General features: G+C 44.1%; 2 protein-coding genes across 4 annotated transcripts in view; one reads left to right on the top strand and one right to left on the bottom strand.

The window, feature by feature from the left end:
- Positions 1-1,557: 1,557 nt before the first annotated feature.
- The window catches only part of LOC111067917 (receptor-type guanylate cyclase Gyc76C), a 43,279-nt gene continuing 19,905 nt past the window's right edge, over positions 1,558-24,931 (bottom strand). For 2 of the 3 annotated variants that reach the window (XM_022357263.2, XM_041592638.1), the window contains exons 4-18: positions 8,274-8,499; positions 7,973-8,170; positions 7,845-7,910; positions 7,363-7,575; positions 7,120-7,274; positions 6,841-7,063; positions 6,601-6,772; positions 6,360-6,520; positions 5,912-6,202; positions 5,516-5,848; positions 5,275-5,440; positions 4,891-5,197; positions 4,598-4,826; positions 4,350-4,514; positions 1,558-4,261 (exon numbers count right to left, since the gene is read on the bottom strand). In XM_022357263.2, coding sequence (XP_022212955.1) covers positions 2,492-4,261; positions 4,350-4,514; positions 4,598-4,826; positions 4,891-5,197; positions 5,275-5,440; positions 5,516-5,848; positions 5,912-6,202; positions 6,360-6,520; positions 6,601-6,772; positions 6,841-7,063; positions 7,120-7,274; positions 7,363-7,575; positions 7,845-7,910; positions 7,973-8,170; positions 8,274-8,441 — 4,617 coding nt within the window. In that variant the 5' untranslated portion in view covers positions 8,442-8,499 and the 3' untranslated portion in view covers positions 1,558-2,491. Of the gene's footprint in view, positions 4,262-4,349; positions 4,515-4,597; positions 4,827-4,890; positions 5,198-5,274; positions 5,441-5,515; positions 5,849-5,911; positions 6,203-6,355; positions 6,521-6,600; positions 6,773-6,840; positions 7,064-7,119; positions 7,275-7,362; positions 7,576-7,844; positions 7,911-7,972; positions 8,171-8,273; positions 8,500-24,931 lie in introns of those variants that run through there. The other variant, XM_022357264.2, reaches the window with a different exon arrangement.
- Positions 10,908-12,325, top strand: LOC111067919. The gene has a single exon (XM_022357266.2). The coding sequence runs from the start codon at positions 11,364-11,366 to the stop codon at positions 12,159-12,161; it is 798 nt and encodes a 265-aa protein (XP_022212958.1). The 5' UTR covers positions 10,908-11,363; the 3' UTR covers positions 12,162-12,325.

Raw genomic sequence — 24,931 nt, 5'->3', positions numbered from 1 at the left:
TTTGATATTCGGTCCAATATTATTAGCAAGTCAAGACTCTCAGCGCTGAGAATATATTTTTCTACGATTAATAAATCAATCAAAATCAAATCAGATTTGCCAATCATAAGTACTTTTCTTTAAGCCTAGTACTCAGATCCAAAAACTGTTTGCTAGCAAACAAATGTCATATATTCTTCTAGCGACCAGAGGTGTGCACTGCATTCCGTACGGTTACACTGCTCAGACAGCTGCTAGGTTTTGTTCAAAAATATTTTAAAATTAAGGAACTGTGAAAATTTAGGAAAAATTAAAAAAAATTTAAAAATTAGAGCAAACAAAAATGTTTTTATTGCTCATTGACAAAAGCTGACTGATATGAAACGAAAAATTATAATTGCTTGCTGACAAAAGCTGACTGATATGAAAGCAAATATTATAATTCCTCGCTGACAAAAGCTGACTGATATGAAAAAAAAATTTAATTGCTCGCTGACAGACTTATATGAAACGAAAAATGTAATTGCTCACTGACAAAAGCTGACTGATATGAAACGAAAAATTGTTATTTCTCGCTGACAAAAGCTGACTGATATGAAACGAAAATTCTAATTGCTCGCTGACAAAAGCTGACAGACATGAAACGAAAATTCTAATTGCTCGCTGACAAAAGCTGACTGATATGAAACGAAAAAAATATTATTGCTCGCTGACAAAAGCTGACTGATATGAAACGAAAAATTCGAACTGCTCGCTGACAAAAGCTGACTGATATGAAACGAAAAATTCGAACTGCTCGCTGACAAAAGCTGACAGATATGAAACGAAATAATTTAGTTGCTCGCTGACAAAAGCTGACAGATATGAAACGGAAAAATTTTAATTGCTTGCTGACAAAAGCTGATTGATATGAAAGGAAATATTAGAATTCCTCTCTGACAAAAGCTGACTGATATGAAACGAAAAATGTAATTGCTCGCTGACTAAAGCTGTCTGATATGAAACGAAAAAGTATAATTGACCGCTAACAAAAATGTAAAATAAAGGGAAAAATGTAAAAACTAGAATGCATTTAGCTAAAAGCAATTCATATCTTTGTTATTGTTTATAATTGAACAATTCAAACGAAAATTTCGCGTTTTAAATAGTTTTTTCGCTTCCTTTATAGAGTAGAATGCCGGCTGTTTCTGGCACACAGAGAAGTAAATACTCTGAATGCTCCAAATCAGAATCAAAGACCACAAGACATACTATCAACTTTGTCAATAAATTTATGTTTTTCAGATTATATAAAACAAGTGATTTGAACTAAAATAATTTTATATATGTATGTATTTACATATGTATATGTATGTACGAACGCTGAAAACTCAGCTGCACCACTTTTGTTGTATGAACTGGCACATACATCTATATACTGTATGGTTAGTGGTGATATTGCCCCGAAAACAGCGTTGCCAGAAAACCAACCAACCAAGTTCTCTGCAGCGATAGTTACTAAACTCTGGCGCCCCAGAATGCAAATTTTAAATTTTCTGCTGATCAAATGCCACCGAAAAATATCAAATCATTTCTTGTTTTCTTTGTATTTATATATGGCAAATTTAACAAATTTCTTTTAAAAATATACATACATACATATAGCTAAAAACACCTCATATCAGGCCTTTTTTCGCCGCTCTGCTCACAATTCTCGTTCATAATTAATTAATTAAAATTATTCATTTAGTGTTAAGGGCTTAAACATTACGTACAATCACACGCACTTAATTATATGCTAGCAAAACACATTGATACATAAATTTTTCATCTTTTGATTTTCGAAATATATAAATTAACTAGTTTTCCTTTAAGCTGCATCGCATTTTGTATAGAAAAGCAAAGATTTTCTCAATTACATTTACATCAAATATATTTTTTGTTTTTCTTTTTGATTCCTCATATAAATACGTGTGTGTGTGTGTGTGTGTTTGGTTGTGTTACATTTACAAACGTACATTTAGATGTGTGGGTGTGGGTGTGTGTGTGTGTGTGTATAGTATATATATTTATATATTATATAAAACAATAACTAGTCTGAAGACCTTGTGACTAGACGGTTTTTTCGGCTTCTCCAATATTTATATGTAGGGTAGAGTTATCAAATACACATGTATATGCAATGCTTTAATCATTTATCTGATTTGATTCCTCGAAATTGCAACAATTACACAAAAATATATACTTTGAATCCCATTTCACATCGACAAGCCATAGATAATCCAGCGATTTCGAGGTGAAGAGGTTTGTATGTATATGGGGGATGCATCTCCAACACAGAGGCACACAAATAGGTTCGATCGATCGATGATACAAACTACAATACACAAAACGAAGAAATAAGCCAGAAGACAGACGATCGTTTCCTGCTCGACACGGTTCCTGAGTAACTTTTTCACCTCCAACTTACTATCCTCCCATCCCCTGCTATCCAGCTATCCTGATATCCTTCTATCCTCTTAGATCCTAAACTCTATACTATACTCTCACGATCTCGGGCACCGGCTGCTGCCGCTGCCGTCATATCCGTGAATCCAGTTCGTACTCCTTGCACAGCGGTGGGCAGGATTCCCACACGCCTAGCCTCCACGCTGCGCACTCCGTTGCCCTTGAAGAAATTGGCCATCCAGTTGCCCAGCTTGGTGGCTCCACCGCCTGCGCCTCCGCCAACGCCACCGACTCCTCTGGGACGCTGATTGGAGGAGGAACCGCCCAAGATGTCCAACCCACGGACAGGGCCATCGATGTCGGCCGCATAGCTGACACTGTTCCCGTGTCCGGCACCGCCCGGCTCCATGTTCTCCAGCGAGTGCCAGCGCTTGTTGTGCGCCAACATTTCCTCAGGCGGCACAGAGAGCGAGGCCTGGCGCTGCAGGAGGGGAGACTCCAGATCGTCCTCGATATTCACACCGCCGTTGCAGTTGTTGTTCAGATGCTTGGCACAGCTGCCGGAGGATACATTGCTGGTGCGCCTTCGGCTGGAGCTGCCGCCGGTAGGAACGATGCTGATCTGGCCATGGACATGGGCATTGGCATTGGAGAAGCTGCCGGAGTAGCGGAGCGTGGGCAGCTGGCCGTTGTCGTGCCGCATGAGCAGACCCAGCTCATCGTCGTAGCCATCGTTGGCATCCACTGGATTGGCGGACATGTCGTCGTCGATCTCCAGTTGGCTTCCCTCGACGTCGCCGTTCTGGTTGCCGCTGATCAGCGACACTCCCGTGTCCAGGGATCGCGAATTGTTTTTAGACAGCTTGGAGGGTGGGAGCTTGACCCTCTCGTGCCGCTTGCGTAGATGCTGCCACGGCATGGGATCCAGGGAGCGAGATTCCCTCAAGAGCATCTCCACATCCACCTGGGAGACGGTGGTGCCGTCGGCGTCGTCTTCCTCCCCAAGGGGCAGCTGGGCGGCACTGATGATCCTGTGGGGTCGCACCATGGCCAGGGGCTTGTGCAGAGCGTTCGGCTGGCGTACTAGACTCGCTCCTCCTACTCCTCCATCCATATCACAGTTCGTTTCATTTGTTTCGGAATGATTCAGCGTGCTGAGCGAGGCCAGAGCCGACTCGAGGAGTGCTCCGCCCACAAAGTGTGCACCGCCCAGTCCATTGACTGGTCGCTCCCTGTCCCTGTCCCTCTTGCTGACTCGCGGCGACTCCCTCACAGACCCCTGCAGACTGTACGTGGACTCGACATCCGCCGGACGTGGCACACTGCTTTGACGCCTCGATCCTGTCCCGCAGAAGTGCATGGCCTGAATACTTGGCTGCCGTGAGTCGGAATTCAGCTTCGGACTCTTCCTGGGACGCGAGAACAGCGGCGGCATGTCCATCATGTCCACAGGCTTCTTCTGTATCGCATTATCGTTGGCCCCCGTCAGCCACCATGTGATCACATCGCCCTTTCCCTTCATATTGACCAGGCCGCGCTTCTCGGTGATGTAGCCGCCGCCCAGTTTGTCCAGCGCCAGCTTACACTTGTTGGAAATGTGTATCTTCAGCGCCTCCCCGTTGCTCTCCATGCGCGAGGCCGTGTTGACGGTGTCGCCAAAGAGGCAGTACCTAGGCATCGTGAGGCCCACGACGCCAGCCACCACAGGGCCCGTATGCATTCCGATTCTCAGCTTCAGCGTCTCGTTCGGACGATGGGCGATGCGATGCTGCTTCACCGCCTGCAGCAGCTCCAGAGCCATTGAAGCTATTTCGCCCGCATGACGATCCCCATTCTTGATGGGCAGACCAGAGACCTATCGACCAAAGCAAAGGAAATCAAATTAGAGGGGCGAAACACATGGACGGAGAGAGTATGCGTGTGCGTCCTGGACTGCCACTTACCACCATGTAGGCATCGCCTATGGTCTCCACCTTGTACACATCATAGCCCCGTATGATGCGATCGAACACCGTGTAGAGATCATTCAGAAAGTTAACCACCTGCAGCGGTGTGCTCTCCGCCGACATGGCCGTGAAGCCGACAATGTCGCTAAAATAGATGGTAACCTGCGGGTGGATGGATGGGATGGAAGAAACCAGTTATATGAGTATGAGGCAGGCAATCCCTAAGGCTAGATGTTTCTTCCTACCAAATCATAGGACACCGGCTCAACGCCCTGACCCATGGTCAGCTTCTCGGCCACCGACTGTGGCAACATGCGATGCAGGAGATCCTCCGTTTTGAGCTTCTCCTCGCACAGCAGACGTGTGCGCTCGGTGACAATATCCTCCAGGTTGTTGGCATACTTCTCCATCATTTCCATCATTTGGTCCATGATGTTTTTGGTTTTACCGCCGCGCATTTTCTTCAAGCGATTGCTAAATATATAAATGAATGAATTTTAAGTGAAATGAAATTATAGGGAGTGAGAGCAGCGCGTACCGTATGGCACTGAATTCGGGCCGCTCTTCGGGCTCCTCGGCCCAGCAGTCCTTGATGCAGGCCAGCACATAATCCGGACAGGATTCGGCCTCTATTATGGACTCGACCTCCGGCCGAAACGGCTCGTGGCCATTGAGCGGCAGCTTCTTGACAAAGTCCACAATATCCTTTGGTTCTAAAATGGTTTGTCCGAACGGACCCTTACGACTAAATATCTCGTACATGATGATGGCAAACGCATAGACATCGCCCTTCTGGCTGCCATGGATATGATTGCGCAGCAGCTCCGGTGCACGCCACAGTTGATCTGTGAAACGAGCGAGAGAAAGAGGAGATTCCAGAATTAGGAGAAGCTCAAGCCAAGAGCAACGACTGGATACTCACTTCGGTAATGCTGGTGCTCCCCAATCGACTCGTTCTCGGCGCACTGGCGCAACTCGTGCAGCCCAAAGTCGGTGACTTGCAGCATCCAGCGCGAGGTGACAACACAATTCGAGGATTTGAGATTGCCATGATAGATCAATTGGGAATTGTGGATGTAGATCATGCCCTGTAGATCGCAGCGGAAGAGGAACATTAGCAAGGGGATTTTTCTTTTGTTTTCCACTCTCGTTCAGTTAGTTACCTTGATGAGGTCATGGATGAGTGAGGCAATGAACAGGTCATCCAGTTTGATGTCTTCATTCTCGATGATATCGTACAGACTGCCCTTGGCGCAGTAATCGGTGACTAGCAGTATGCGCGTCGGCTCCACGCTGGCGCCAATGAAGCTATTGATGTTGTCGTGACGCAACTCGCGCAGCAAACGCATCTCCTTCATGATCTCCCTGGAGATGTCACGCTTCCGGGGGAACTTTAGCTCTTTGATGCGCACCACAGCGCCGCGTAGACGACCCGTGGAGGTCACAAACTGATTCGTCCAGCGTGAGCCATAGCTCTGGGCGCTCATCAAACTGACCTGGAGAATCAGTGAAGAGAGTTCAGTGGGGGCAGAAGCAAGCATCGATGATCGTTCACTTACCTTGCTGGGGGAGGAGACAATCTCGTTGCCAGAGTAACCCTTGATTTCATTGGGATCGATCTTCCAGAGCAAACCCTCGATCTCCAGCTCAATCTTCCACTTGCGATAGATGCTCATGGTGATCACGCCGGAGCAGAAGAGCAGCACTCCCAGCACCACGGCAGCCACTGTGGATGTGTAGTGTGTGTCGTCCTTTTTGCACAGTTCATTGGCAAATCCGCACATGGGCTCATCCGTAGGCTTCTCCCCGCCCGAGGGCCAATCTATGGAGCCATTGATCAGTTTGTATTCCTATAGAAAGGATGCATAGAACCACGGATACGTGTGGGTGAGTACAAATGGATTTCCCTTGTAGGGTAGAGGGTAGAGGGCAGAGGGCAGGAATCAACTCAAAGTCAAAAAGTCTAAGGCAAAAGGCAAACTAAAAAAGAGAAGACGACTCACTCACTGGAAGTTCTTCGCCTTGGTGGAAATACGCCACGGGTACCATGTGATAGTGGCATATCACACCGTTCGAGTTATTCCATTTGTGTGGCTTGTACGCCAGCACTGAGAAATTTCCCTCCGAATCGCCATACCGATCGATCTTGATCGTGGAGCCAGTGACGCCTTTTTGTGGATACAAAGAAACTTTACTCAATGAGCAACAAAGAGAAAGCAGAATCGATTGGCTTCCTTCCTTTACTCACTCATATAAGTACGATTCTTGATGATGGTATCGATGACACGCGTCCCATTGCTGGCCACATCGAAGATCACCTCATCGGTGAGCACACGCGTCTCCTGGCGCAGCATTTTGTCCACAGCCCAGGCATACAGTTTCACCGAATCGTACAGATAGGCGGCATAGATCGATATAAACTGAAGGACATGCAACACAGTGGGGTTAGGGATGGGATGCTCAGACAACAAGGATTACTCCCCTTTACCTTGCTAAATTTACTTTGCGAGAACAATTTGGGTATCTCGAAGTTGAACGGCGGCATCGAGCTGTAGGTTCGCACGCGTTCTGTGAATTTTTCATATCCCTTGGTCGGCGGCGTGGAGGCCACGACGAGCAGACTGCGTGCCAATTGGTTGAACTTCTCGGTGCTGTGGCAGTTGGACATGACATCGATTTGATCCACTTTCCGCAAATACTTCTCTGCCTCACTGCAAGCGAAAGAATTCGCTTAGAATTTACTACACGAGTATCACCGATCGCTTACCGTTCGGAGTAGACCATCATGTCCACAAAGATCACCATGTATTCGCCACGCGCAAACAGTCCGGCCGTCTCCATGGAGCTCATAAAGTCCACCAGGCTATTGGCGGCACCCAGAAACACATAGATCCTAGTGCGGTTCATTGTATTCTGCACCAGCTATAAAAGAATCGAAAGGGAGAGAGTGTGCGTTGAGTGTTTGGACTTTTAATTATGTTTTTTTTTTTGGTGTGTGTCTCGAACCCACCTGATACCAATAGCCGGAACGACAGCAATCGAGGCCCAGTTCACAGCATTTGGCACGATTGTCGATGAACGACTGCTTGTGGTTGATGGTCATGTTCCGCTTGGTGGCCTGATCCTTGAGCAGATCCGCCACCGGGCCCCACACATCCTCATAGAGGATGGAGAACTTATTCCAGGCATAATAGCGCAACAAAGCGAGCAGCGACTTAACGACCTGCAAAAACACATACGAATGGGAACTGTCAAGTGTGTGTGAGCGCTCCAAAGCAGAAGACTATCTGTCCAGCGAAGGGAGGGGTCATACGTATGGCATGACCTTTGTCTTAGTTCCCCGTCCTTGTGGCTCTTCTCTTTTGCTGTTTTTTATCTCATTCGCTCAAGGCTAATCCGCGTGTCCTGTTTACCGAAAGATTCAGGACAAGGATGGACGCCCAAGACCTTTCCTCCCACTCTCTCACTCTCTCTCTCTCTGCCACCACTCACCTGCGTGTCTGGCGGTTCGGTGCGTGCGAATGTCGGTATGGCGGATGCACGGTACTCTGCACATTTCTGCGCAGAAAAAGACGATGCATGAAATTGGGTGTGTGGGGGGATCATAAATCGGAACTTACGTAGGATATCATTGGAATGTTGCGACTCTGCGAGACGATGGCCTCCACATAGCAAGGACCCTCGGGTCCAAATATGGTGGCGATGCCATCGCATATCATTTCGGTAATGGCTTTGGTGGCCAATACCGTATCACCCTTGGTGTCATTCCAGCGCAGGTCCAGCGTCACATTTGGCAGCAGATTCGGATCCTTGTTGACCTTAACACGACGATGGAAAGATGGAATGGGATGGGGGGTTAATAGATTAGCCAAACAGCTGTTTAAGCTGGAGCGTAGAGGCCTCCAATTAGTAGGGACTTACCTCATCCAGGGCCATCGTCAGCGCACCGGATATGGCCAAGCCCTGACGCGTCTTGAGCTCGCCAGTGAGAGCCGTCAGATAGCCCACGGTGAGGACGGTGCGTTGATTGCTACAGTCGCGCACTGCCACCGACAGCAAGAGTAGTAGATTAAAGGGCCAACGCGTCATGGCCCCTTAGGCCGGGGCCGTTCAGCGCGACGCCTATGGGCCCCAACAGATTCTCACACTGCAACAAAACAGAAAGCAAAAACATATATGTATACTCATGAGCGGAGGGATATCCAGAGTTAAGTGAGGATGCAATTCAATCCCAGGACTCTAGCACTCTAGCACTCTAGCACATGCACATCTGATGCATGATAGAATGCATGTTTGACAAAGGCAAACACAAACAAAAATCAGAGAGGAAGTTCCAAGCTCTGGCACGGATCAAACATGCTACATACCCTTAAAGTTCTAGACAAAGTTCCCTTATAGACATACGTACACATATTAGAGTGCGCACATTCCATTGTATATGGGAAGCTCTATTAACTATATTAAACTATTTTTTGTATTTTATGTTTATATTTTAAACAGTTGAGTTCTCTGGTGGCATTTATTTCCAACAGAATGAGCTACCAATAAGTAAATTTGTGCAAAGGTAAGCCGAAACTCTCGAGGTCTGTGGACTATTTTTAGACCCGCGTCTTTTTGCCTTCCTACTACGTTAAGGGGGAAAAAAGAAGCCCTATTCGAATGGTAGCATTGTGTTGCCTCTGGGAAAATGTAATTACTCGATGGGCCAGAGTATACCTCGTGCCTGTGGAGCCCACACACACACACACAAAGAGGAATAGACGGAGAGTCGGGCAGGACACTCGGACACTCGGCAGGCAAGCAATAAAAGACTCTTTTCCTAGAAAGCAAAAGGATATTCAACGAAATGGTGTTAGAAGTGTTGCAGCTGTACAAGGATGCAATGCCAAAGGAAGTCAAATGTCAACTGTTGTGTGAATGCGAACTGCGAAGAGAACTTCTAATTAAATCCTTTTGGGCAACGAGGCACTCCGCCCAGTAGTGCGCCCAAGCCATCCATCCTATCGGTGCTAAGTGGATTAGAGGAGGAATGTATCCCCCCTCCTCCACAGAGGGTTGCATGACTCGTTATTATTAATTATGGCACGCGTACGCGTTGATTTCAGCATTATGCAATTTCGTTTGAGGCATTAACCGTAGCGAAGCGAAGCGTAGCGTATGGATACCTGGATGGATGGATGGATGGATGGATGGATACCTGATTTGGTTCCTGGCATTTGCTTGCTGCAAGTGGGTGGGAACCCACACATCAACACCCAGCCACCAGCTGGTTTCCTCCCTGCATTGTTCTGTTTGTTTGTTGTGGAAGGAAAGCGCATTCCATTCAAAATGGATTACGGGATAGTCTCCCTGGGCACAGAGAGCCGAGGGAGAGAGGATACTGGATAGTGGATAGTGCATGGTGCATAGTGCGTGCTGCTGCTCATCCTTTGTTTGAGTTTTGTACTTAAATGCTCAAGTTTAACTTTAACTTTAACTTTAATATATATATAAATGATACATTACTGAGCCTGAAGCATACATATGTATGTATGTGCATATGATTACATTTCACATTTCCCCCAATTCAGAGGATATTCGTATTTATTTTAAAATATAATTACGAAATCATTTGTGAATGGAATGGTGCATTAAAAGGGAGTTTTCAATAATTTATTTTTCGTAATTGTATCTCTTTAAAGCTGATTTATTATTGAATATGTGCATATGCGACTGCTGTTATTTGTTACCATTCCATTGATATCTCCATAAACAGTAAACAATATTTAATATTTATTGACTTTTATTATTCAAAGGAATCTCGGTGGGCATTCCGACAATATTTCTTGGAAATCGAGACTCATAAAAAACTTTTACTACGCTTCTCCTTCTCCATTCAGGCATTCCAGCAATCTTTCAAGCACTGCTTCAATCTCAATCTCAATCAACACCCCAAAGCGCTCATGCCACCATAAATTAGCGTTTCCGACACACTTCACATATTTGTTTCTCGATTTTATTTTTGTTTCTTCCCCTCGTCCCGTGTCCCATGTCCCGTCCGAACCGTCCGTCCGTTGTTTATTCTTAAGTATTTCATTTTTTGGCCAATGTTGCAATTTAAAATTAGAACTACTTGGCCCCGGGCCTTGGCTAATTTTGGGCGCCACTGATAAATATTTGCGCAGCATTTTGACACTGTTCTACGCTGACGTTGCGATGTGAAGAGCGCGTTTCCAAGAATTCCCCCCCTTTGGGCCAGTTTTAAAATGTGTGTTCCCATTCCTAGAATAAAGATTATCGGGGGCCTCAGGTAATGCGACAGGAGAGAGACCGTTCCTCAGAATTCCTTTGTTTACAACTCCATTTAGAGCTTAGAATGCGCATTATACGTATAAAGACTCCCAAAAGAAGTAGCAAATAAATATGAATTCTCGGAATATATGTATGTATGAGCCACCATCGGAGTAAAATTTAAATAATTGTAGGTATTATCCAGCATCTAGGGCGGAATATCACCTGGAAAATGGATAGCCTAACCTTTCCCGTCAAAGCCCAACCACTTGATTTGGAGCATAGCCCGCCCAGTCGGTATCCAAATCTCACATCATGTTCGTTTTTTGTCAATTGTTGGTCTAGAAATTTTTTTGTTTTTCGATTCCGAAAGATTTGTATCTTTTCCGCTGAGCACTCCTCCGGCAAAAGGCACGCAAAATTCAATGTTCGGTTAGGATCGAGAGCCCGCCCTTGGAGTGTACTGGAGAGGAGCAGGAAGAGCAGGACCAGGCGCAGGAGCAGGAGGAGCAGCCGCCGTTTGCTTACCCGTGTAGGTTGACGTCCGAGGTACTGCTGTTGTTGGAGGGTAAATGCACTTGTGGACAACTATGTGAGAGCAACAGCAGCAGCAGCAGCAGCAGCAGCAGCAGCGGGAGTGCCTGGAGACAGCTGCCACGAAGGAGTGGACGAAGCTTCGCAGCCGGAAGGCTTGCCAGACGAAGACTCAGGAGAAGACAAAGACGAAGCTGCTGCTCTGAGATGGCCATACACGAGCAGATCGACAACCTGAACATCTGGTGGTTCCCGCGCGACTTCTGCCAGTCGAGATTCGGGGAGTTCCAGCAGAGCGGCACCAACTCGTGCACCCTCATCTCGCTGCTCCTGGCCGACAAGGTGTCCAAGGCGGAGAGGTTCTACCACCGGGTGTCGAATCTGCCGCCGCGCGGCTGGGAGATGTTCGGTAATGCCATGAACGATGGCAACAGTGTCTACCACAATGTGATCTCGGCCAATACTCCGCACGCGCGCAACCTCAATCTGAACATCCCGGACGCCATTGCGGCCATCCGGACGCAGCACAAGATGAACTTCCGCCTGGAGGAGTGGTTCTACACGCACATGGAGGCGGACACCTCCAGTCCCATGTACAACCGGAACGTGGCCGTGCAGCTGTCCCGCATCTTCCAGATCACGCTGCAGGTCTTCCAGCAGGCCATCGGCCAGAGCACGCCACCGCATCTGTTCGCCGCCATAATTGCGGACAGTCGCACGGTGATGGTCACCTTCGATTTTCGTGCCTCGATCGTCGCCCTCTTCGACTCCCATCAGCATGGCCGTGATGCGGGGGCCGTGTTCGCCCAGTGCACCCTCCAGAATATGGACGATCTGCTCTTCTGGTTCATCAGCATGCTGCACAACGTCTACTCGAGTCGTCCCGCCCTCTTTGAGATCTCGTTCCTCAGCTCGCAGCCGGGAGTGGCGAAGCGTATTCCGCCGGCCATCAAGAAGATTGCGGGTGACCTCAAAAAGCCCACCAAAAACTATACGGCATCGTAGCATGGTGGATCGCAGATCGCATACCGTCTAACATCTGGCATCTGGGTACGGGCTCAACCCTAAATTTATCAAGTCGAAAGTTCCAAATTAGCTAAATCAAAGATTTCAGGCCTTCAACCAAATTCTAAATTCCACAGTGACCTTCAATAAACAAATAACGAACATCATTTGAGTATTTACTGTGGGAGGGGCAATGCAGCAATGTGGAAACCTCGATTCTGGGGTTGCTGGGAGTCTCACTCCACCCTTAAATAACCAACCAAATAATATGTAATATCCATAGATTTGTACATTTAACACCCTATTCCCCTCTAAGCATCAGCATCTTAATAATCCATTTTGATTGCTCCCATTTGTGTACATTATTGCAAGTCATTTATTGTCTAAATATTTCTACATGGAACACACTTTTTTTCCCCCAATTTTTTGCACAACTGTGCGAGGGTCAGGCAAAACTGAATTCCTGGTTTATGTTATGTTTTGTGTGACATTTAAAATTATTTAATTAGAAACACATACATGTACATATGTATGAACACGTGTGGGGATGGGGGATGTGTCTGTGTTGATATTCGCTACGAGCGAGTATATTTTCATTATTTCTATTACCTAATTACACTTGAGTAAACAATTAATTTGAAAAGAACTTTAAGATCGGCGTCTGTTTGGGGGGAGGGAGAAATACTTTTCAACAAAAAAAACAGAGTAAAAGTTGAACTTTGAACGAGATTAAGACCTAATAGGATATATGTACATACATTGTACATACATTGTACATATGTAGTCCCTAGTTATACGGCGCGGCTTGTGGCACTCTTCTTCCGTATATTCGTATTTTCTCGACTTCTAATCAAAATGAGTTAAATAAACACATAACGTAACCTATTAAGAACTTAGTACGTGACAACAATTTAAATATTTATAAAGTAAACAGAGAGCAGCAAAGAATAACAGACAGACAGACAGAGAGATAGATAGAGAGAGAGAGAGAGAAACAGCAGAGAGCGGGCGCGCGATTCTATAAATAGAATCACATTCTAAAGAAAAATATGAGAAAAGAGCAACAGCAACAGCAGTGGGAGACGACGACGGACGTGATAAAACGTTTAACGAAATGGGAAAAAGCATGAGGACAGACGGCACAGGGAGAGAGCGGCGACAGAATGGGAGAGCAAAGAAAGAGAGGGAGAGCGGCGCTCGAGAGCACAAGATGCAGAGAGAGAGAGAGCTTAGCTGTAATCAACAAACAAACAAGAGATCAAAGATCGAGTCGTTTGCCGAAGTATTTGATACCCTTTGAAAAGCGATCGTTGCCATGGCAGCTGCATGTTTAATATACATATGATATAGAGATCCTATTTATATTAATCTTTGCTTAATTTGAATTTGCACTTTTCGTTAAATTATGGGATTATGGTATTAAAACGTGTTTACTGCATGCAGAATATATATAGATCGGGGTTTACTTATTCATACAAACAGTTTGAAGGGGGAACAAGAATATACATAATATGCATACATATGTATTTATGTTTAATATATGCGGTCGTAAAAGCCCATCTCCTATGCGTGTCAAACATAATCTTAATTCCCTTATACTGATTTCAAGGGTATAGCCACAGTCAGCGTCACGTTGTGTAACAAAACAAAAATCGCGTAGCCGCAACGTGGGGCGCTCTTTCAGTGGCTATCGAATCTACTTCTCCCTCTCTCTCTCTCTCTCTCTGGCCGAGGCAGTGCAACAAGTTGCAGTTGCAGTTGTACTTTTTTCCAGTTAAAGTTGTTTGCTGCTGCACACGTGTGTGTCTCTCTGTGTGCGTGTGTGTGTGTGTTGGATTTTCTAAAAATAAAACTTGCGCACTAAAAATAGAAACCAGACACAAACACGACTATCCCCAGCCACCAAGCACCGACCGGACCACAACACCAGGCATTCCCGTGGATAAACCAACACACGACATTCAGCAAACATCACCCATTGAGTGGGTGCGGGGAGGGGGGGAGGGAGGTCCATGGGGGCGGTGTGTGTGCGTGTATCAGAAATAATATAAATAAAAAACCAAAGCTACAACAACAATAACAACAATAACAAACGGAAAATGTACGTGAATCGTACGACAATTGCCATGGGGCGGGGGACTTGACTCATTCCACAGACGGATTTAATTCAATCCCAGTCTCAGTCACCGATTCAGATACAGTTTCAATCTCCTCCTTCACGTCCGGGAAGGAGGGAGTTTATTGTGAGTGTTTTTCCCTTGCTTTGGTTCTTTATGGAGCAGATGAATTGCCTCTGATGAAGGGCCTAACACAATTAGGGGAAACATGCGTGTATGCAGGTGGTTAACAGATGCTGAAGAGAAGTCCAGGAACTATCACTCGTAGCTCAAATATATTCACAGTAAATTACTTGTACAAGCAAAAGTTAATTTGGAACTAGATTTTTCGAGTGGAATGTAGAATGGGAACTTTTGGTAGAGCTCAAAGAACTTAGTTATAGAGTAATATAAATTCAAACACATCTGCGACATTATGTATCCAGAATGTGTTCAAATAGATGCATAATGAGTGGAAAATAATCTCAAACAAATCCTCTTACATAGTTACGTGATTGAAAGCAAATTCTAGATTCAGTTGTGGATCTCCATAAATTTGCTTGAAATTTTAATTGCAAAATTAACTTTGGATTAAATCCCTTTAATCCTTGGCTTTTCTCATTGCCGAGTGAAAATTCTCTTAACGGAGTTTATTTATTTAATTATTTGTTTTTCTTTGTTTTTGTTTTTGATTATTTTGTATTGTTTTCCCCCACCGGGCAGGCCAAGCCAATCTGTTCAAGGACACACACTTTACACTCGCCCACACACAGGGCAACTGAGTCCTTGGCCATTCTGCCATCAATCATCAACAAGTTAAACCCACAAAAGGGCCGCACACACACACACACACACACACACACGACTGCCCCACAAATGAAACATTATCGCACCACAGACACAGATAGGCAGAAGCCACACACACACATACACAACCACACCCACGCAGCGAAAGGGTTCAAAGTCCTCTCTTACTCTATGAAAGAAATTCAGGATGGGCTGGGGGCAGTGGCAATAGCAGGGCTCAACCATTAAATAGATTATTGGACCCGAATGTGCAATTTGATTTCATCGCCACAGAGATGAGTCCTCCGAGAGAGAACCTCTTTGCTCTCTCTCTCTCTCTCTTCGCAGTGAAAGTGGCAGAAAGTGTAATTAGAAAGTGGAAAAGGGAATTCAGCAAATGAGGACAAAGAAGCCTTTCAAGTTTACACTACTCCACAGAGGATGACGGCTCTGCTTTGACATCTGTCAAATGGATATGATAAATGAATGGCCGTCTTGGCCGCAGGAACATGCCATGGAGCATGGTGAAGGAGCAAGGCGTGGCAGCAGCAGCACCAGCAGCAGCAACGCTGAGCCACCCAATGACAGGACCCAGACAGCTGCCTCATGTGAGGCGAGTTGATTGCATTGCCTATTGGCCCAGAAAGGTGGTCAACGGGAATGGAATTGAATGAATGGAATCAAGGACAATCAAGGGATCTACCATAATGTCTCACACCACACTCCCCCCCTCCTCTTGGTGTCTCTGCTCAAATCAAATTACAATATAAACGAACTGTTCAACTGTTGCAAATGATTCGCTCGGTTCTCTATCGTCACACACAGACCGTGACTGGAATTGGGAATCAGGAATCGCCCATCCATAGCCTTGCCACACACAATCTGTTGAATGGCAACACAATGTCCCCCACATAAACACACACACACACACACACACACATACAAAGTAAATGAGCCAAAAACTGAAGAAAAATTTAGGAAAATACTTCAAGTAATGACGAAAGGATAGAAGGCAAGTAAGGATAGCCACAGATTGATTCATTCATTCATTCAATCGTTTCTCTTTAAAGAAAACCTTTTAGAGAGCAAATCCTTCGCTCTCCCCCTCCCAAGTTCATTCATAGGTCTCTCTTTGCTGCTCGGAACCTAACCCAGTTCTCTTTTCTGCCTCAAAACGATTCCTCAATGGGACAATGATTCCATTTAAGATCATTCTAGCGCCATACCGCATCATGCCATGCCATGCCGCACACTCAACAATGTCAAGGCATCCGTTGAGAGAGAAAGAGAGAGAGAAGAGATGTGGATAGGTACTGTGGATGCTGCTTCCAGCAACCAGCAGCAGCCGCATTGTCATCGCATGTGTTACAATCTGAAATTTCACTTTCAAAGAAGCCCAAGCGCAAGCCCAGGCCCGTTGATGATGATGATGGTGGACCAGGAGCTGGGGGATGGGGTATGGCTCCATCGCATACCATTGCCTTAGCTGCAGCTCCAACTTCCACCTCGCAGACTCTGCCCCGCCTGATGAGGCGCCGTTTTGCTGGCCTTAAAAGGAGGCAACACATGACAGGCAGCAGCTTTGGCATTTAACAGCAGACACAGCCCAAACACAGACAGCCAGAGGGAGAGAGAGCGAGAGAGAAGGAGAGAAAAAAAGGGGAAGAGAGAGCGAGAGGTGGAAAGAGAAGGCAGACTGGATTTGGCCATAATTTTAGGCTTCCAGCTTTGGTTCGTGTGAAAGTGAAGGGATTTTTGGGGAGGTCAACTCAAGGCAAAAAACCAAAGGAATTTCCTTGAGTGTGCAACATTTATGAGCGGGAATTATGAGTCTAGAAAGGCAGAAAGATCTTCGGTAATCTCTTTTGCATTTGCAGTCTCTCTCAGTGTCTCTTGTCGCTCTCTCTCTCTCGCTTTGGCTCCTTCTCTCGTTTGACTTCTCTCATGCAAAGCAGACAGACCCGTCTGTCTGTCTGTTTGTCTGTCTGTCGGTGTGTTGCCAAAAAACTGGATTTTCTAAAAATAGACCGTGGGGAAATACTTGAATACGCGCCACATGTGCCATGCAACGGCCGCCAAAAGGCAATGCTACTGCAACAACAACAACAAATCGACAAGAGGCACGCTCAAAAGCCGAAACCGGGTTCCTTCTTTGCTTCATTTCCCTCGTTAGAATGAATGCTGAGCATCCTCCTCCTTCAAAAATGTTGCACCCAAAAGGGGGAAAAAAAAGAATTGAGTGGTTTTGAAACAGGAAACACTATTTCCGTTTTCCACATCACGAATACGCAGAGAGAAGAAGAGGGAGCGCTGGTGATGGAGAGGTTTCCAATTTCCATGGGGAAAACAGAATGCTTCAATGAATTTTCTACCCATATCTCACTCTCTCTCTCTCTGTCAGACGGAATTTAAGTTGTGTAATTCCTGGATCATTGGCTCATTCCTTCTGCCATCAAAAGAGTTTTCTTTGCATAGTTTTAGGCGCTATCGGGGGTTAATAATCTCATCCCTGTGGATGAGTAGTGTAGGCTATTTCCTGTCTCTGTGCCCCTAAGGGCCTTGGGCCCTTGAGCCAATAATTCTGCCCCAATTGAACTTCCTCGATTTAATTAATTCGGTTTCAAGTTTGAGGCTTCAACGCTTTACCTCCACCCAGCACACCCACCGCACACTTCACCCATCAAGATTATCCAGTTTCCAACAGCCAACACTTTGCTCTCTCTCTCTCTCTCTGTCTCCTCATTTTTTCTCTATTAGAAATATTCTCTATTTTATCAAGTGCAGAGCTTGGGGACTCTCTCTCTCTCTCTAGTGTATTTGCCAGCCAATGCGTCGCGACGTGGTCTCCATCTCCATTTCCATCTTTAGTCTTCTGTACACCTTACTCCTCCTCCCCTGGATGGTCAGTCCTGTCCTGTCTTCTCCCATCCTGGCCTTCTTCTTGGCCAGTTTGTTGGTTTGTTTGGGTGACAGGGTGGCTGGCTGGCTGGCTGACTGGCTTCGACCACTTCTTTCGGGTCTGTGACTGGAGCTGGTGTTGGGGCTGAGGCTGGGGCTGTGGCTGGGGCTGTGGCTGGGGCTGGGTCTTGTCTTGATGGGTTTAACAATTTAACAAGTTCCATGCCATGCAGGTTGTTGCTGTGGTCGGCGCTCGGCACGGGGTCTGCCTCGTTGTCTGCCTTTGCACGCAAAGTGGTTTAACTGGTATTAATATTATTATTTTTTTTATTTTTTATTTGTATTATTAACAGCGCTACAACTAGAGTGCATTTATTTTACGTATTTCCCCCCTTCTCTCACTCCACATTTCCTCACTCTCAAGTGTACAATATTCTCTGTACTCTCTCTCACAGCATTCCACAAGCATTACCCAATATCTCTTCCCTAATACCCATAAAATGTGGGCATGGGGGTGGGGGAGAGGGATTCAATCCTCCTGTGCACTGGGGCGTATGCTTAATAATTGTTGAGAAGTGCAGAAGTGCAGTTTCTTTCATTATTACTTCCACCCCCATTCAGACATTCAGAGATTATAATGAGCGACAGTTCATGCTCTTGGGGGAAATATAAATATATATATATTTGTATATATTTACGGGTATGCATGTCTGAGTAAAAGATAAAAGTCGGGGGATATATGTATGTATGTAAGCATGAATCAAGTTGTAGCGGCAGTCAACGGCACTCAGGACATTTGAATGCGTGTTAATCCCAGTTAAGGGTGAAACTTGTGATTTAATGGTTTAAAGATTAAGCAATTGAAAGAGAGGAGAGATGGCTGAATGTGTCTGGCATGTGAAAGTAGAGCAAAGGGGAATATATAAACATGTGCCAAAATATCAAAGGGGTTAAGCAGACCCCTAAACTCACAATTATCCCATAAGCTATCCAATGATATTGATATGAAATTATCAGGTGTAATTTTGCTTTGCTATTCAAGAATTACCCAATTATCCCAGTTTACCATTTAAGCAAAAACAAACTTTAATTTAAAATAATTTTAAACTTCAAAACAACATATGTTCTGGTTCGCATAAGCCTCGAAAAATGTAGGGGCGATCTTCAATCTCCAGACCAGACCAGACCGGACCTCCCTCCCCCCCCTTCCTCTCATTCTTCTGCTTCGTCTCTCTTTTTGGGTCCCTAAGCGGAGCGGATCGGAGCGCCAAGGCCATTTATAAATACTCCAAGCTAAAAATAAAACATTTTGTTGTTGGTATCGCTAAATATACTTATATATATGTACATATATGTATATATACATATATTTGCTATATACATATATGTAGTATGATATTAAAGCAAAAGAGCAACAACAAAACCCCAGCGATTAATGGCAAAGTGATATGCAAACAGCAATTGGCTGCGACTCGTTCTTCCAGCGCCAGCTCCGCTGCCGCCGCCGCCTTCGCTGTCGGATCGGTCAAGCGACCTAAGCCCCCACCCCAAGCCTCATCCGATGCGAATCCGATCCGAAACTGAAAACGGAATCCGGAATTTAGAATTCACAAATTCAGAATTGATACGATTTTTCGATGTTTTATTAATAAGTTTAGTGTCTGCACATGCCACAAAATGCTGTGTGCTCTGTGGCTGCTCTATTGGTAAGAGAGAGACAGAGAGAACACACCGCCGACTAAAAAAAGATTTGCAGCCCCTCACCATGATGATCCCCTCCTCTTCCCGCCAGTAAGCTCTATAGAGCATTATCTCGACTTGGGTTTTATTTTTGGGGTGTTTTCGGTGCTGATAAGAAACCTCTGCCGCTACCTCTCTCCTACTCTCTCTTCTGCTTTTCCACAACTCGATTGATATTGAAATTGGAATATTTTTGCACATAAAATTATATTAATAGTACGCACAGGAACGGGCGATAAAACTCGTCTCTCGAATGTCTTCAATTCCAATAAACATAATCATTATCAGGCTCTCTCCCCCGAGAGAGGGGTGTTGCCTTTGTGGTATTTTTTTCCCCACCCCTTTCTGTTCTGTTGATTTTAGGGGGGGAGGCGCCATCAGAATCGATTCCATGCCAACACCTCTATTTGACGCACATACTCGTACTCGTTTTCGAACACACACGTGTATGCATATCATATAATAACAACAAAATTTATGGGTTTATGGTACGGCCGATTATAATAATTTTTTCGGGCAACAGTTTAATCAAGAGAGAGAAAGGGAGAGAGAACGGAGAAGGAGAATGCACGAAATTCTAATTCCAACAAATTTGAACTTGAAATGGAAATGTATTTCCATAAATGTGCTAAAAGAGCTGATTCAGTATGACTTTGGGGGTTCGACATTGAGGGGTGGGGCTTTGGTTAAGGTACATATATATTTCCAGATGAAATCTACTGAATTTTAGATGGTTAAAGGGCACTTGGACAACTCCAAAATCAGTCATTTAGAATTCCAATTATTTACGGATTTCCCTTGGTATTTTTTCAAAACAATTATCCACCCACTTGACAGTATTTTGGGAACTTGGGAAAATTTCAATTAAAATACACCCGAATAAATCCTCAAAAGCGGCTTGGCAGCAAATGAAATCGCCTCAAGTCCTTCAAAAATGCAGCAGCAATAGAGTGCAGCAAATCGAAGAAGGTAAAAAGATTCGGAGCCAAGCATGATGAGGGGTAGATGGTAGAATAATTTATGCCAAATTCGAATACGAATGCGAGTCAATTCGAATTAAGCCGCAGAAACAGACCAGGCTCCTTCTTGAGTAAAAAGTTCAAGGCGTGTCCTGGTTAAGGCACCTCTCTCCTTACTACTACTTCTTTTCGTTTCGTTTCGTTTCCCTTCGATTCGATTTGTTCGATTCTTAATTGAATGGGATTAAAATAATTGCTCAGCAACCGACAGCAACGACGAAAGCTAAATACACATAGCAGAGCTACCGCAATGGATATCGACCACCCCACCCCACCACTCCACATTCGCGCTACCGATTCCGCCTCCCACGCGGAGCCAGTCCACTCCTCCTCTCCCCCCCACCATCAATTAACGCTGCTGTCGGCTGTTGTCTATTTATTTTGTTATTAAATAATAAGACACAAATTAATGCAATTTGTTTGTTCAACTTAACTCGACCAAACCCGAACCCGAACACCAACCAACCAAAGACACAGCGAAGCAGAGGCGGTGGGGGGTCTTCGTCTCCTCAATTAACCCCCCAAGAAGGAATAAAAGAATTGCCAGGCAAAAAAAATATAATAAAATCAACCGAACATAAAAAAAACACCAACCTATTTCCATCTTCTGATTAGTCATTGTGTCTGGTTGTCCACGCGACAAGCAAAAAAAAAAAAAAACAGCGAAAAAGTAGAAAGCGAAAACTCATTAATTAAGCAGTTGAGGAGGTGGTCGTCGGTCTTCCAAACATTACAATAATCATAAAAATAGAAAAGAAACAGATCCGAAAACGTGCCCAGCCCCAGTGGCGGCGGCATCACCTCATCTTCCAAGAGCCACCTCAGTCAAGAGGTCTATCAATCCCATTGACTTCCAGGTCAACCGATAACAAAAAAAGAAACAAATACTGAAACTTAAAACCAGATTGAAAAAAAAAACCTCAAAATTTGACACCACATGATGATAAATCGTTTTCTGTAGTTTCTGTTTCTGTCTGTGTCTCTGTTGTTATTCGTTATTTTATTGATGGATAAAAAGCTACCTGACTGAACAACAAAACTGGATGGTAGATCTCTGTTTCGGGTTCGGTCTCTATTTGTATCAATATAATTGTCTGTGGTTTGGGTTTCGGTTTGGGTTTTTTCAGGGTATCAATTAATTGGCATTTACTTAAATTATCCGCTTGAGATTCGGGTCGGTTCCATCAAATACCTCTTAGGCATAATTGGATTTAATGTTCTTTCTGAGTTTTCCTTTGTTTTGGCCGAGGTTTTTGACTATGAATGAAAGTAAATGCATGGTGGTATAAATGGGGCGTTGCTATTTTCTTCTACATATTCTTCTATGTATGTTAGGATTTTTAAGTATTTAAGGCTTGCCAAAAATCTCCTGCGAACAGATCCCCCTTCCCTTAAAATAAGTTCGTATAAAAATGAGCCATTCCCCAACTCGACGACGCTTTCTTCTGTCCCAGGCATACAAATATATTCCTTTAGCGTACGAGTCCTTGAGTCCATTGCAAACTTCTCCTTAGGTTCATCCATCAAGCCAGTTGATATGCAGTCACCAATATTCACCCCCATTTTTGCTTGGGAAGGTGTTAATATAATCCACCTAATTTAAAGCTATTTATCCGGAGACCCGAGCCTATTCTTTGGCTAATTGAATTGTAACTTGAATCGTGTAACCCATTGATTGATAGGCTCATTGAACCCTCCAACGCGCTGACTGTCCCCTGCCTCTTTTCCCCTCGATGCCAATCAAAGTCAAGTTAAGGCCTTCCATGTTCCATAGCCTATTGGCCAGCCAAGTCGTCGCCTCTCCATTGATTGATGAACTTGCGGCGGCCCGGCGGCTCCTCAAAAGTTCTTCATTCATTCACTCAGTAATTCGTTTGTGTGTAAGCCCCCATAATACATATATTTTTAAGCTAATTACCCGGCGCCTTCGACTTTGCCGACTTTGCGACTCTCAATCAAATCGCTATCAATAATTTCAACATCCCACCATACATAAATGATTGGGTATTATTTGTATTATTGGAGGTAGAGGAGTGGAGGTACGAGTATATACATATGTATGTACATATGTACGTATCTGAGTAAGAGTGAACGAAACACTTGATAAGACCTCAAGATAAGTAAAAACAAATATCATTTAAGGAGACAGACTGGGGTAGAGGGTGCTAGAGGGGTGTAGAAATACAAGTCACTTGAAAATGTCAGTTATAATACCCACTCCAGACCCCCAAAGAGAGCCTCCAAAATAGCCGATCCATCGTCTTTGGATCGCATTTCAAGTGTTGCCATTGACGTTTAATTGCCGCTTAACAAATTTATTCTCTTTAGACCTTTGTTTTCCCATTTGGCTTTGCCTCTTCCTCTACCTCAGACTTTTTGCTTTTGCTTTTGCTTGGCTTTGGCTTTGGGGGCTCCAAATGCGTGAATAATGACAGTTAAAGCTTGTATACATTTCATGAGATTGGGATTTTTTTTTGTTTTTTGTCGGTGGCAGTGACAGTGGCAGTGGATGTGGAGGAAGTGGAAACGGTAGACAATACAATATACTCCATAGAGAATGAAGTTTTTTCTGTTTTATGTTTGTTATTCTTTCAAACATCTTCTGTTTTGTTTGAATTTAAAGAACGACTGCCGCTATTGCTGTTTCTGCCGGTTGTATGGAAATTTAGGGGGGGGGGTGCCCTTGGCTGACTTCCGCATTACGATGAAAGTCAATAGAAAAATAATAGAACGATGAAACGATAGAAGCATGGAAGAGGAGGAGCCAAAGGCGTGCAACAGATATATAACAGACAGTGATTATTGAGTGCCTATTGTTATTAATCTTCGGGTGTTGTGGATTTTGTATTTTTGATTGGTTTTTAATCAATTTGTTTATAGAAAATTAAAGAAATCTGTCTAGAAAATTGATTGAAATTTAATTTAAATAAAAAGTGAGATTATTTAAATTAAAGTAGATAATCGTTAAATATAATTAAAATTCATTCCAAAACCATTAAAAATATCTTCTATTGCAAACAATAAATACACTTGGTAAATTTAAGAGCGATTTCACCCATATAAACTTAGTTTTTCAAAATCGAATTGGATGAAAGCAATCAACATGCAATCCAAAGCTTTTTTGCTACATTTATACTCCCCCAATACTCAGTACATTTAATGCAAATGTCTAGCATAGATTTTCAGTTTAGGATCGACTAATCCCTAGATCTATAATATGAAGTAAGACCTTCCATGAATAAACAACAACAGTGCTTATTTTTTTGCAGCTTTTTCTCCATAATAATTATTTTTGGATATATGTACATATGTATGTATGTACAGTATGTACTGCCATATCGATGGAGGAGCCCCCCGACCAAACGAAAAACGACCGACGGACGTTTTTATCATTACTAATCGCTATTCCATTCCATTCCAGTCCATTCCATTCTTTTTTGTAACTGTTCGGTTTCTATTTTTAGAACAGAGAAGAGCGAGATCAAGAGAGAGAGAGAGAGATAGAGAACAAAATTTATTGTTTATATAAATGTTATCTTTAAATTATCATTAATTTATCGTGCATAATAAAAAGTGTAGTGTGGTGTTGCTGTTGTTCTCCTCCTATGTCATAGCATATTGCCCTGCTTCTCTGTCACTCGCTCTGTCTGACGCTCTGTCGCTTATTCAAGGGAATATTCACCATATCTGTGAGTCCTCGTTTGAGTGTATGAGTCGATTTGCGGTTGTTTCTATGAGTGTCGCTAAATGGCGCGAGCTTATAAATAATATATGGTATCATATGAGGTTTAGGTCTGTCTCTGTGGCTGCTGGCGCGTTTGAGAAAACAAAGAAAAACGAAATGAGAATAAATGTGTAAATTATTGTTACAGTTTTCTCATCGTTCGACATAGACTAGTGATGATAAAGAGGGGAGGATTAGGTGGTAAAGCTTATAAAATGATGACTACATATTGTGTCTGGATGAACCTTGGCTATACTCCTACATACATATGTAGGCGGCAAAGTCTCAAAGGATTTTCAGTTCCAATTTCCCCATTCAAATTCCTGATATTTTCTGTTTAAATATATGTATCACAGAAGGCCTTCCTCCATTCTGGCATTGACTTCAATACAATATATAAACTTGGCTTTTGTTGAATTTCTTGGAACTCACACTTTTAACATTTCCCGGAACTACGTCGAATCCAAAGCTCAAAGAAATAAAACCGCATTTGTAGCCTGTAACCAA

The sequence above is a fragment of the Drosophila obscura genome, unplaced genomic scaffold, assembly GCF_018151105.1.
Source record: "Drosophila obscura isolate BZ-5 IFL unplaced genomic scaffold, ASM1815110v1 contig_181, whole genome shotgun sequence".
Taxonomy (NCBI): domain Eukaryota; kingdom Metazoa; phylum Arthropoda; class Insecta; order Diptera; family Drosophilidae; genus Drosophila; species Drosophila obscura.
This window is presented reverse-complemented; position numbering and strand designations above follow the sequence as displayed.